Here is a 13548-nt window from a genome sequence, read left to right as displayed (position 1 = left end):
TGTATTCAAATTTCTCCTCTGTAATGAGGCTTCCCCCAACCACCCTATTTAAACTGCAACCTCAGGCACCTGGGTGGCTCTATGTGTTAAACCTCTGCCTTAGGCTCAGGTCATGATCTCAGGGTCCTGGGATTGAGTTCTGTATCGGGCTCTCTGCTTGGCAGGCAGCCTGCTTCCTCCTCTCTCTCTCTGCCTGCCTCTCTGCCTACTTGTGATCTCTGTCTGTCAAATAAATAAATAAAATCTTATAAACAAACAAACAAACAAAAAAACCAACAACTGCAACCTCTTTGTCCTTGTTTACTGCTGTTTCCCGGATAAAATGTGAGCTAAGCAAGGCTGAACATCTTTGCTTGTCCGATTCATTGTTGCTCCCGTGCCTACAACAGAACACATTGTAGGTGTTCAGTCAAGATGGATTGAATGAAAGAACTAGAATCCAGTTTTTTTTGTAATAACCATTTCCTTGCTTTTCTTGGGAGTTTTCCCACCTATGTATCCATTCCAAATAGTTAGAACTTACGGGGCACCACAGTGGCTCGGTCATTAAGCATCTGCCTTCAGCTCAGGTCCTGATCCCAGGGTCCTGGGATCGAGCTTCATGTCGGGCTCCCTGCTCAGTGGGGAGCCTGCTTCTCCCTCTCCCACTCCCCCTGCTTGTGCTCCCTCTCTCATCATCTCTGTCAAATAAATAAATATAATCTTAAAAAAAATTAAAAATAATAGAATTTAGGTTTGTTTGTTTTAACTCAATGTAAATTGAATCATACTGCATCTCTACCTTCTATGTTCTATTTTCTTTTGCTCAACATTATATTTTTGGGATTCATTCAAGTTGTTGTGTGTGGCTGCAATACATTCATTTCCCCCTGCTGTCAAGTTTTTCCTTGTGTGAATGATATCACAACCTATCCAAACATTCAACCTTTGAAGGAAGTCTGGGCTCTGCCTGGTTTTTGGACAATCTCCCAGGCATTTCCAGGCACACATGTGTATGAGACTCTCCTGAGTCTAGGAGTGGGGCTGCAAGTTCTTCGTGTATGTGTCTCTTCAGTTTGTTTGTTTTTTTAAGATTTTATTTATTTATTTGACAGACAGAGATCACAAATAGGCAGAGAAGCAGGCAGAGAGAGAGGAGGAAGCAGGCTCCCTGCTGAGCAGAGCGCCCACCGATGGGGACTCGATCCCAGGACCCTGGGATCATGACCTGAGCTGAAGGCAGAGGCTTTAACCCACTGAGCCACCCAGGCGCCCCTGTGTCTCTTCAGTTTTATGAGATAATGCCAGATGGTTTCCAAAGTGACGCATCCATCTGCCCTCCTTAGGTCTGCCCATCTGCAGCCTGGTCTCCCCTTTGGGCCTCTGTGTCACCTGTATTACCTTTGTAAAATAAGGATTGGACAAAAGGATTTCTGAGGTCTCTTTTGAGTCTGATGTTCTGTGATTCTGTGATCAAGGAGGCCTAAATAAGCAGCACCACATCCTTGAGGCAGCGCTTAAGTTCCAGGGAGAGAGGCAAGTGCAACTCGTGCATGGGAGGAGGCCTTCAAGCCCCCACGGTTGAGGCATAGTCCTAGACTCTAAAGACTGGGGTCAAGGTAGGGACTCTGGCCCCCACAGAGGCTGGCAATTCTCATCCGTACCACAACTTCTGCTTCCACCTGCCCTTCCAAGAATTTCCAAACACAGAACATGGCAAAGAGACACAAGAGCAAAAGTAATAAATTTGTTCAGAGATGAAGTTAACAGTGTCAAGTCAAAGTCAAGGGTAAGTGATGTGTTTTTGGGAGGAGCTGCAGGTTCAGTCTGGACAGGAAATGGCATACTGTCTTCCTAAGGGGAGGCATTTTGAAAGAGGAAGAGAGGAGGGAATTTCCCAGGAACACACCTGGTGAGGATGAAGCAGTGGCAATTTTTAAAAAATGTTTATTTATTTTATTTGAGAAAGAGAGAATGCAAGAGAGAGAGCAGGAGCAGGGGGCAGAGGGAGAAACAGATACCCTGCTGAACAGGGAGCCCAACGTGAGGCTTGATCCCAGGACCCCAAGATCATGACCCGAGCTAAAGGCCGGTGCTTAACCGACTGAGCCACCTACGTGCCCCAATGGCAGTTTTTTAAAAAAGATTTTATTTATTCATTTTACAGACAGAGATCACAAGTAGACAGTCAGGCAGAGACAGAGAGTGGGAAGCAGGCTCCCTGCTGAGCAGAGAGCCTGAGTGAGGAACTCGATCCCAGGACTCTGAGAGCATGACCTGAGCAGAAGGCAGAGGCTTAACCCACTGAGACACTCAGGCACACACACCCCCGCCCCCACCCAGTGGCAATTTTTTTTTAAAGATGTTATTTATTTATTTGACAGACAGAGATCACAAGGAGGCAGAAAGGCAGGCAGAGAGAGAGGGGGAAGCAGGCTCCCCGCTTAGCAGAGAGCCCGATGTGGGGTTCGATCCCAGCACCCTGAGATCATGACCTGAGATGAAGGCAGAGGCTTAACCGACTGAGCCACCCAGGCACCCCACCCAGTGGCAATTTTTAAGACAGAGTGAGGGCAGAGCTGGGAGCAGACTCTGGGAAGAGGTCAGACAGGAGCTGCTTGAGCTGGCTGGAGAATGTTTCCTGTGCCCAGAAGCTGGCTCTGGCCACACCTCCCTGGGGAGTTTCCCCAGGACACCCCGGGGTCATGGCCTTTGGTTCCAATTGGAGATTGGTCGTTGCTGGGCAAAAAGTGAAAATTGCAAGACTGAGAAGCTGCCCGGTTCTTTATAGGGCAGGTCATAATGGGCCTCTGGTGTAAACCCCTATGTCTGGTTGTTGCTGGGAGACATGTGGGTTTAGAACTGCACACACAGGTAGATGCTTATCCTGGCTGCATCTCTTCCTTCCTCTTCCATCCTCCTATAATTTCTTTCCTTTGTTTACATGTTCATTCCAGCATTTATTCAGACATGTATACGGTGAGTGCTTAACGTGTGCCTACCCCCAGGATGTCAAAAGGAATAGGGCACTGTCCTGGGTTTTGAGGCGCTTCCAGCCAAGTCGGGGGAGAATCACTAGATCTGATTTTCTTTCCTTCTTCCTCACCTACTAGGCGGTAATTGACCGGGCGAGATACCTGCCAAAGGGTCAGTTGCTCACCTGCAAACCATGACGAAGCTTGGCTCAAGGGGTTGCCATGTGGAGTCTGCATTGGCACCCATACCTTTCACATAATAGGTGTTCAATGAATAGTAACTAAAGTGGATTAAATCTAGGAGGGAGGCAGTGGGTAGTCCAGTGCTACTGTGGTGGAATGCCTGTGGTCTGGGCACAGAGATTGTGCCTATATTCTCCTGTATCTGGTGACATGGACTTGTCTTCCAGCCCAATATAGAAGAGGAGGGAGGTGATTCAAATGGCAGACACAGGAGAGTTTAGAGCTTTTTAAGTCAGGAAGGTAAGAAAATGGGGCCCAGATTGATCATTTTGGAGCAGAAAAGTTTCTGCGGGAGCATGGTGGGGTAATGAGACAGTTTTTCCTGGTGGGATTGAGAGCTGTTGGGGAAAGACCTAGGATGGAACCACTCAGAGAACTGAAAAATCCCAGTTCTTGGCTGGCTCGTGGAAACTCTGGTCCACACCTCTCCTCTCTCACTTCCTGGGAAGCTCCTTTCTTGTTGCCCCCATCCAGAACTACTCACATCTAGGCCTGGCAACTCCTATATGGGGGACACAATCTCTCAGCAAATATTTATTGAGTGTTTACTATATACCAGGCCCTATTCAAAGTGTTGGAGACACAGCAGTGAAGAAAACAAAGAGCTTGATCTTCAGGTACATATGCACATGTATAGCAGATGGACAAATTGTTAGAACTGGAATTGCTAGGGCAAAACCATGGGCATTGAAAATTATTATCGATATTGGCAAATTGATGAACATTTTGTTACAGTTTATGTTCTACCTGGGTGAGGCTTTCTGGATGAATGTATCTTTCTGACCAGAAGGATCATTTCTACACAAGTGATTCCTCCCTGACTACAACCTTTGTGCTAGCCTCCAAACATCTGGAGTTGCTATCTCCCCAATGCCACAAACAGAGAACTTTTTTTTTTGAGTACTTCTACAATTATTATTATTTTTATTATTTATTTGACAGACAGAGATCACAAGTAGGCAGAGAGGCAGGCAGAGAGAGAGAGGAGGAAGCAGGCTCCCTGCCGAGCAGAGAGCCCTACACGGGGCTCGATCCCACGGGCTCGATCCCAGGACCCTGGGATCATGACCTGAGCCAAAGGCAGAGGCTTCAACCCACTGAGCCACCCAGGCGCCCCCTGGAGTACTTCTTCATAGGAGATGTTTTCTTTATCTACTGAGAGGTGACCGCTCAAGATTTGTGCTTTTGGGGTAGATCCTTGATAGGGTTGGAGTTCAATCCATACAGTAATAGAAGACTCTCAAGGATTACCAGCAGAGAGGAGGTGAAGAGTTGTTCTTTCAAAAGGATGATTGGGAGGAAAGGAACCAGAAAGTGACATCATCAGGGATCATTTGGTTCAGGTATGGGTAGCAAATTTAGCTGCCTGCCCCACTCCTGACTACAACTAGATTGGGGGAAGGAGGGCTTCCTTAAGTTTTTGTCCACCAGAATGTCGCAACGTTGTTGCAGCGTCAGTATGACCCAGATGCTTGGCAGGGGCACAGGCATGGCGATTCTCTGCACACAATGGGCTGACCCTTTCACCTGATCTGGCCATGGCTCCATTGGTTCTCCCTCCTGGAGCTAGGTAGCTGTTAGGGTCAAATAAGTGCTCAGGAGACCTACAGGACTGGGGTGAAAGCTCCAGAATGTCGGAGCAGTAAATATATGTCCTGGTTTCCAGGACTGCCTGATTTCAAATATTCTGCTCCTCTAGTTTGTTGGCACCTGTCAGACCGGGTGTTCCAGTTTTCGGTTTGGAAAATAGCCTGTCTCACGGGTAGTGGAGATAGGGGAGGTAACAGTTCATTCATTCCAGTGTGGAAGCTTGGGATGCGGGGATAAGAGGAAGGAGACCCGCAGGGATGGCCTCGGCCCTGAGGACCCTGTGAGATACTAATCTGCTAGTATCTCCCGTTCAGTTCTCAGCTCTGCAAGGAGAAGTGAGCGGGACGCAAAACGGTATGACAAGCACCCACCAGCCCCACTCACTCCACTCCATTCCGGCCCTATCCCACATTGGGAGGTCTGATCTAATCTCTCAGTCTTGCCCCACCGGCTCAATGGAGAGGGATCAGGAGCAAATGCAAAAGCAGTCTGCCACAGCTACGTGAAAAGCCGGGCTAAACAACTGGGTTCATTGTGGTCGATTTTAGGTAGCTGGGATACGGACATTAGTTTCTCCCAAAGGGAGAGAAGGCAGAGTCTCCAGGTCCCCAAAACTGTGCTACAGCCTGTTCCGCCAAACCCACCCCCCCATCGCCACCTTCGGAGCCGCGGTCGGCCCAGCCCCTAAGTGATCAGGCCACCGCCCCCCGCCCCGTACTTTCTCCTCGCAGCGTAGCCCGGCCCATCTCCCCACACCGAGGCCCCGCCTCCGTCCCCGCCCCAGTCCTGTGGACTCCGAAGAGGCGGTGCCCGCCAGCCGTCTGGACGGACGCTCCAGATGGACTACAAGTCCCAGCAGCTCTTGAGTCCCGCCCCTGGGGGCGGAGCTACACCGGGCAGCGAATTGGGAGGAGTTCTGGCGCTCAGGCTAGGGAACGCGTGTGACCAATCGCGGGACCTCTCGCGCCGTGAGCCGATGGGGGCGGGGAGAAGCCCGTAGGGGCCAGGACAAAAGCCGGATCCCGGGCGGCTGCTTGAGGCTGGAGCGCTCCGGGCTTTGGACGCTGAGGCGGGGCCTGCGGAGGGAGCGCCGCGCACGGACTCTTGCAGAGAGGTTAGTAGCGGGCAGCTGCTTTCGCGGGAGGGACCCCACCTGGCCCCAGGAGCTTCCCGCCTCCCTCCCTCAACCCGGAACAGCCTTCCCGGACGCCGGCTTGGTGCTCACGTGTCGTCGCTGCACCTGCTTAGAAGTTTTGGGGGTCTTCGCTTTAGGTTAGCCTTCGCTAGGAACCCCGGCCGGTGGCCGCGTGTCGACTACCCCACCCCCACTCTCCCGCATTCCAGTTTCTGGAGTTTGCACAGGGTGTGCCGTCGTCCTGGCTTCTCTTCCCTCCGCCAAACTGCATTTGCACCATCCAGGCGCCCCTTACCCCGACCAGGGCCTGACCTCGAGCCTCTTCGGGCTTTCGCGGGCTCCCTGTTGTCCCCATCCGGGTCTCCCCACCGGATGCGGAGGACGGGAAGTAGAAAGAGTGGTGGCCACTCGCCCCACTCCTACCCGGGCACAGGCCCTTCCTCTATTTTTGTGGAGAGTCGACTGAGTCTCGCGCCGAGAAAGTGGAGGAGCGAGCGGGGCGCGCAGCCTTGGCGGGCCACGCGGGGCCGGGCTGCTCCAGGTTGCCCGAGGCCTGGCCTCGTCGCCAGGACCTGCCTGTGGGGCAGCGGCGCGGGAAGGACTCTCCTCGCTCTGGAGGTGCCGTCGCGCCCAGCGTCTAAGCGACAGATGGCCGGGGTGCCAGTCTCCCTCCCCACCTCAGGCGCTGACGCGGAGCCCGGCGGAGGCTGGATCCTGAAGGAGCCCGAGGATGCTGCCGCCGCCCTCCTGTAGGGCCTGGCAGAGGGCCAGACCCAGCGCCGGCTGCCCTCTCCAACCTTGGCAGATACTGTGCAATACCGAGGACTTCTGCCATTGGGTGGTCCCCTGGGGTCTGCATGGCAGGAGGACTTTGGAGAGCGGGGAGGAGCAGTGCATGGCAGTTTGGCCAGGCAGCCCACTCCTCCCACTCTTCAACTTTGCTCTTTCAGCCAGCGCAGGTCCTTGAATATCTGAAGTACTGGGTGAAGGAAAGCTGGTAGACCCCAGCTGCCCAGGGCTGGTGATCTTCATTTCTGAGCAACAGAATTTCTGTTCAACAGCGTGGGTCGGCATGACGGCAAGAGCCCTTGGACATGGGGCAGTGGGTGTCTCTGCCTCCGTTGTGACACTATGCTTGCTGCAGTAGGGGACCCTCACAGAGTTCTGCCTCTCCCCTTCACCCCAGGAATTGCTTGTCCTCTCAAAAACAAAACCCACACCAATATTATGGAAGCTAATCTAGAAATGAGTGCTTTTTGTCTGTCCAGAGAGAGACCCTAAGTAGCATCCCCAGTGCTTCCTCTGCACTGGCTGTATCCCAGCCGTGCGTTCCTGGGGCACAGGCTCCTTTCATTCAGCCTTGCTGTGGGTTGCTTCAGCCCTCAGTGGCTGCTGTGGAGGAACCCAGTCCTGGGTCACTTACCTGTCTGCAGAAAAGACCCCATCCAGCTCATAAAGTCCTTCCCTCCGGTGATAGAGTGAGAGAGAAAGAGAGAGTGTGTATTTATCATCAAGTTCCTTGACATGATTACCCCCAAATGATTTACACTTCTACTTGTTATTAGATGACCGTTCCTGGGGCCCCAAAGCAGACCCCTGGGATCTTAGCTCTGTCCTTAAAACCCCTATCATCAGTTCGACAGCATATTCAGTTCTTGGGGAGGCAGCCTAAGACTTCGGTGGGGTGGATCCCCAGACCCAGGTTGGTCTACACTTTTTTTTAACACTTAAGTCCCAGTGTCACTAGAGTAGATGCTCTTAACAGGTGGTCTGTGGTCACAATCATAAGCACCTTAAAATGATACCCAGGGTCCGGTAGGGGGACATTTTTCTGGGCTTCAGGTGCTCAGGAGTCTGAGACCTCAAATGGGTTAAGAGTCACTGTCCTAGAGAGACTTCTGGGACCCCTCTGAATATTTCATTTGCAAGTTTTCTCCACCCTGGCTACTCCCTGGGTTTGTGAGCCTTACCCTGCATTGGTGACTATGCAGAGGCCAGATTCTTTCCCCACTGTTACTCTATCGTAAATCCTGTCTTGGCCTTGAAAGGGTCTGCCCCATCTAAGCCAAAGTGCTCTGGTGGCATATCTGTTGTTTTGGTAAGCTGGCAAAACTGTTCTATCCTGTATCATCCCCGTGTTGTGTCTCCTTACCCCACCCCCCAATACCCGGTAGAAATGAACTCGGGTCTGAGATTTGATCTGGGGCTCAATAAGTTGGAGATTTTTCAGCCTAGAACATCCCTTTTCTCAGCCTTATCCTTTGCCTGCTTTGGAAGGTGCCAGATTGGGGGGGGTGGGGGTTGAGACATTGTTCTGGTAGTGTGTATCAGACTGCTGTCTGCTGGGGAGGCTTAGCTGAGGGGCTCCTTCGTCCTGGAGTTTGATGTGTCTGAACTGCTAAGGGTGGTCAGCAGCTGCCCTGAGTCTCCTTTCCCTGTCCGATCTGCCCTGGGTTGCACCCTGTTTGGGAGGTGGGGGCAGGTGTACCCATCTGATTTCAGGACCAGTTTTTCTGGTCTGAAGTCAAGAAGGTTGGGAAATGGAGCTGGAGTGGGTGGGGGGTGGAGGACTGTGGGCCACTGGGGCCAGCTGAGGTATCGCCTTTGGAAACTCATGTTGAGTTGGAGCTGGAAGTCATCTCAGGGGAAGGCCAGAAAAGGGAGCATTTCTTTTGAGCCCCTTCCCAGCTACCCCACTTTGGGCCAGACACCAGACTGAAAGCACCCATTGTACTAAGCTAGAGACTAGCGGGGAGGCTGAGGGGGCCAGCCAAGCCAGGCTTAGAACCTGAAGCCCCAGCCTGGCCAGTTGGGAGAGAAGTGGAGTATGGCCTCTGGAACTTTGGCCTTCCCCCGAGCTGGGGATGGAGACCAACCTTCCTGGGTGTATAAACGAGCCCAGTCTCTAACCCCACCCTCCTTCATTTGAACTTGACTTTTCTTCCCCAGCAATTTCAGTAGCTTCAGTTCTGGATCTTCGTGGGAGAGATTGGAATGACTTTTCCTGATCTGGCCAAACTTAGCATGAATGATGGTTTGCTTTCCCTCCGCTTGCCTCTGTTCCTCTTCCCAACTTGCTTCTCTCTCTACCCAAGAGAGAATGGATGTGTCAGGGCACAGCAGTGGGAGTGGGAGAAGATAAAGAAATTGTCATCACAGACCCTTCTGTGAGGTGAAGGGGGACACGGCCTGGTCCTGGGAGAAAAGACTTGAGGTGTGAGGTTGTCTGGGGACCACGAATAAGAGGTTTTGGGTTCAAGTCCTGCGTCTCCCTGCTTATTAGTTTGCCTTTTTGGGCAAGTTACCTTAATTCCTCTGAGCTTTTGGTTCTCGTCTAAGAAATAGGTATATTTCAGTGTGCCTCACAGGAGTGTCTCCATGCGTGTGACAGAGAATGACTTCTGCCTTCTCCCCCAGCTCTGGCTCAGTTAGAAGTGACCAGTATAGGGCAGTCCCTAGAGAGGCCTGTGTTTTGCTTAGAGCTGGGTGATTCAGTGGGGCGGGTGGGATGCACTGAAGGTCACTGTTCCCCTGCCCTGTGTCTGCTCTGAACTCAGGGGTGGGAGTCTAGTGTCCTGGGAGACATAAAGTCTGAGATGACGCTTCCTCTTGGCTCCTCGGGGGCTTGATCCTGCCTTAGGTTAAGTAACTCACCCGCCTGGCCCTCAGCCTGGTGAGGAGTATAAGTGTGTGAAGTGGGTGAGTCTGGGTGTGGGGTAGACAAAACCTGTAGGGGGAGTAAAGGCAGCATTGCACAATTCTGGCTGGGTGCCCCATAGGTCACAGAACCAAAGGGTGTGTTTCAGTGTCTGTGTGGGACCTCGGGTGGGACCAGTGCTCCGGCTTGGATCATAACCACTGATATTCCTGTCTCCCCATCCAGCTGCCTTTTGTTCCAAGATAAACGTAAGCTGGTTTGCTGAGAAGAAGTAAGAGACAGGGTTGAGGCCAAGAGTCCCGGGGAAGATGCCACCTTTGTCTTTCTCCATCATCTTCTCTTTCCCATCATTTCCTGATCCTCCTTTCTGGCCCTCAGAAGTGCTCATTGAGATCTCCCTTCCATCCCTCCTGCTGCGCCAGTCCTCATTTCCTCTCTTGAGGAGCACCGAGATCTGGTTTTATTGTCTGGGGGCCACTAGACATGGGTCTGTTTCCCCTGCCCCTTCCCACCAGCTCCTATTCCCCCCCCCAGGTAGAGCAGGTCCCTCTGCAGCCATGTCGGCCAAGGCGATTTCGGAGCAGACTGGCAAAGAACTCCTTTACAAGTACATCTGCACCACCTCGGCCATCCAGAACCGGTTCAAGTATGCCCGGGTCACCCCTGACACAGACTGGGCCCGCCTGCTGCAAGACCACCCTTGGCTCCTCAGCCAGGTGAGCCCGCCCTCGCCGGACCCTTCTTCCGTGCCCGGGGTCAGAGGAAGAGGAAGGATGGGTTTGGTGGAGATGGCATAGCAGGTCACGTGATGGCAGACTGCCCACATCGTTGGGCAGCATGCAGTGTGCCGCGCGTCTCATGTTCTGCTCTGGGCCCCACATGTCAAGGTGCCCTGGGAGAGCACGTGGGCTTGGAGCTAGAAAAACTGGAGTCCAGATCGAAGCTCTCTGTTGATAAACCATGTGGCCCAAAGCAAGCCATTTTACCTTTCTTGAGTGTCCGGTTCCTTGTCTGTCGGATGGGTGGAACACTCACCCTGTGAGCTGTCAGGATCAGCAGTAATGTCTGGAAAGCGTCCAGTGTGCCAGCCAGCACTTGGTCGATGCTCAGGAAAAGTAGGTGTGTGCCCCACTCCCCCAGGTGGACACAGCAGGAGTGTCACAGGTCTACGAGGAAGCATGCCATGGGCTCTGTGTAGAGTGGCCAACAGCCTTGGGTGGCCAGCGTGGAGTTGAGCCTCCTCTGTCCGGCTCCCTGCAGGGCCACTGTTGGGAAGGGGAGACTTCCCGGGCTGGACGCAGAGAGCAGGACCAGGACCCATGGCGGCTTCTGGGGGTGCGTGTTCCGTCCCGCCGCCTCAGGAGGTGGTGTCTCCCCTGGCTCGTAGTGTGTGAGCGGCGCTTAGGGGCTACTTGCTGGCCTTATCGGCAGGATCGAGCACCAGGATGGAACTGACCAGATCTCTAAGGTCCTTTGTCACCCCAGGGCTATCTCTCTACCCCTCCTTTTGGAGCACAGGTGCTGGTCCATATTCTGAGGACTTCATGGTTCAGTGAAGCTAAGATAGCACATAGGGAGGTTAGGGAATCCTCATTCAGCTGGTACTCTGTGCCAGGCCCCATCCTGGGCCTGGATGGCTCTAGATCCCTGGCTGTCAAAAGAAAGGTGTAGGGGCGCCTGGGTGGCTCAGTGGGTTAAGCCTCTGCCTTCAGCTCAGGTCATGATCTCAGGGTCCTGGGATCAAGCCCCGCATAGGGCTCTCTGCTCAGCAGGGAGCCTGCTTCCTCCTCTCTCTCTCTGCCTACTCGTGATCTCTCTGTCAAATAAATAAATAAAAACTTAAAAAAAAAAGAAAGGTGTAGGCTGGGATAGGGGAGGGAAGCTTCCAGGAGTTGACCTGAAGAATGGATAAGTGGATTGGAAGCCATGCAGGCTGTCCTGTGCTTTGGGACCCCGAACTATAGCCTTTGACTCTCCTCTTTCTTTCCTTGCTCTAAGTACCAACCCCTCTCGTTCCAGAGCTTGGTGGTCAAGCCAGACCAGCTGATCAAACGGCGTGGAAAGCTAGGCCTTGTGGGAGTCAACCTCACTCTGGAAGGCGTTAAGTCCTGGCTGAAACCACGGCTGGGGCAGGAGACCACTGTGAGTGCATGGGGACAGGCCGGGGTGGAGGCGATGTGGGAACGGAAGCAGATGCGGTCACCTCCAGATCAGGAGGGTGCGTGGATCACCCCGCACCCAGCCACCCTGCAGTGTGGGGAGGGCGAGGGTCCCACAGGGCTGACTTGAGCAGGAGGGCCAGGCCTGCTGATTGATTCCAGCTCTGCCATCGGTGAATGGCAAGATGGGCTGCAGAGGTCACCCCAACACAGTTCCTGGCCAGGTGGAAATGGTCTGTTTCTTAAAGGCAAACGTGGAGATGGGTCTCTGAGGCCCTTTCTGGGAACTCTGTTCTTTTCAGTTTCCAGAAAGGGCACGGCAGCTTGTGACATGTCTATCTAAGAGGGTGGGTAAGAAGAAGTTCCAGAAAGAAGGGGCAGACTCGTTTAGGCAGAGACATTATGGGGCCAAGAGCCTCGGATGAGGCCGTTAATACTGAAGGGTAAGTTCGGGTCTTCGCTTCTCCCAGCTTGGTGGTTAATGCCAGCTCTGGAGATGAGCGTTAAAGGGAGAGATGTTTGGGAAGAGCTACAAGAGGCTCGGGGATAAAATTGCAGTTCTCCTTCTTGCTATCACAAGGAGCTGGGGAACAGGAAAGGGGGAGGGGGCGTGTGCTGTCCCTTCTTGGGTGACTGTGACCAGGAGTGTGCTGTCCTCTCCCTTGGTAGTCCCGGAAGTAGGATGAGGATGGTGGTGGAGCCAGCTTCCTCTCTTTCTGGGCTTTCTGAAATCAGCTCTTCGTGGTAATTTCCCAGTTTCTGGCTCTTGGAGTAAAGAGGGCTTTTGAAAGTCACCCGTGGACCTGGGGGCGGAGGGTTCTTGACTGGCCTTTGTGCTTGCATGCCTGTGGGGAGAGGACCGCCGGGTTGGGGGCTGAGTGGTACCCCCACGGCGGTCCTCATGCTCCCTTCTCCTCGGCTGGCTGTTGGGAGGGGGATGTCAGCGCCGGCAGGAGCGGGTCATTACCTCTGACGGATCACTGTCTGGTCCCTGACTCAGCAGTGACGCATGCAGGCGGGCGGGGGCTTCGGGACACACTGGGATGAGGGCTGTCTCGCTCAGTGGCCGCCAGGAACACACTCAAACTGATTAGCTCTGCAGGCCTGTTGTCCTCAGCCAGGAAAGTGTGCCTGAAGTTTTCCCCGTCAAGCTCTCACCACCACCACCAACCCCCACCCTGCCCCCATCACCACCTTCCGCTCCCATCCCTGCTCATTCCTTGGGCCTGGACTTCCATCCTTGGTCTGGGTCTCTCTGCTTGAGCTCTGGGATGGAGAGCCTTGATTGGTCCGGGCTCTTTAATTTGTGCGACTGATGGCAGGAGGGAGAGGACTCCTGATGTCTGTGCTTCAGGGCTGGGGCAACGTTATCAGCCTAGTCATTTTGTCACCCTCGAGAGGAGGCAGAACAAGAAGGTGTGCGGTCAATACACTTCCAGGTGTGGCCGCCACAAGGGCAGTGGGGGGAAGAGGGGGATCTCGTGGAGACTGCTGTAGCTTAGGGGTCTGGACACATTGCCCTGGTTTCTGGAAAAATCTCTCTGTCAGATGTTGTGGCCCTAGTACTTGGGCCCCCCTCTGATGGGATGGCCGGGTGGAGGGAGCAGAGGGCAGCTGTCCTGCTCTGGGGAGCAAGGCCTGCTGTCCATCTAGACTTCAGCTTCTTCAATCCCTACAGGTGGGCAAGGCCAGAGGCTTCCTCAAAAATTTTCTGATCGAGCCCTTCGTTCCCCACAGTCAGGTATGTGTGAGGTAGCTACAAGCTGGATCCTTTCCCTCCCTTTGTGTTTGTTGACCCTAAAATGTGAA

At 53.4% G+C, this 13548-nt stretch overlaps 1 protein-coding gene across 2 annotated transcripts in view; it reads left to right on the top strand.

The window, feature by feature from the left end:
- Window positions 1–5776: 5776 nt before the first annotated feature.
- Window positions 5777–13548, top strand: part of ACLY (ATP citrate lyase) — a 42283-nt gene continuing 34511 nt past the window's right edge. For both annotated transcript variants that reach the window (XM_032871628.1, XM_032871627.1), the window contains exons 1-4: window positions 5777–5901; window positions 10115–10296; window positions 11600–11722; window positions 13418–13480. In XM_032871628.1, coding sequence (XP_032727519.1) covers window positions 10138–10296; window positions 11600–11722; window positions 13418–13480 — 345 coding nt within the window. In that variant the 5' untranslated portion in view covers window positions 5777–5901; window positions 10115–10137. The remainder of the gene's footprint in view (window positions 5902–10114; window positions 10297–11599; window positions 11723–13417; window positions 13481–13548) is intronic.

The sequence above is a fragment of the Lontra canadensis genome, unplaced genomic scaffold, assembly GCF_010015895.1.
Source record: "Lontra canadensis isolate GAN:19392208 unplaced genomic scaffold, GSC_riverotter_1.0 scaffold43, whole genome shotgun sequence".
NCBI classification, from domain to species: Eukaryota; Metazoa; Chordata; class Mammalia; order Carnivora; family Mustelidae; genus Lontra; species Lontra canadensis.
This window is presented reverse-complemented; position numbering and strand designations above follow the sequence as displayed.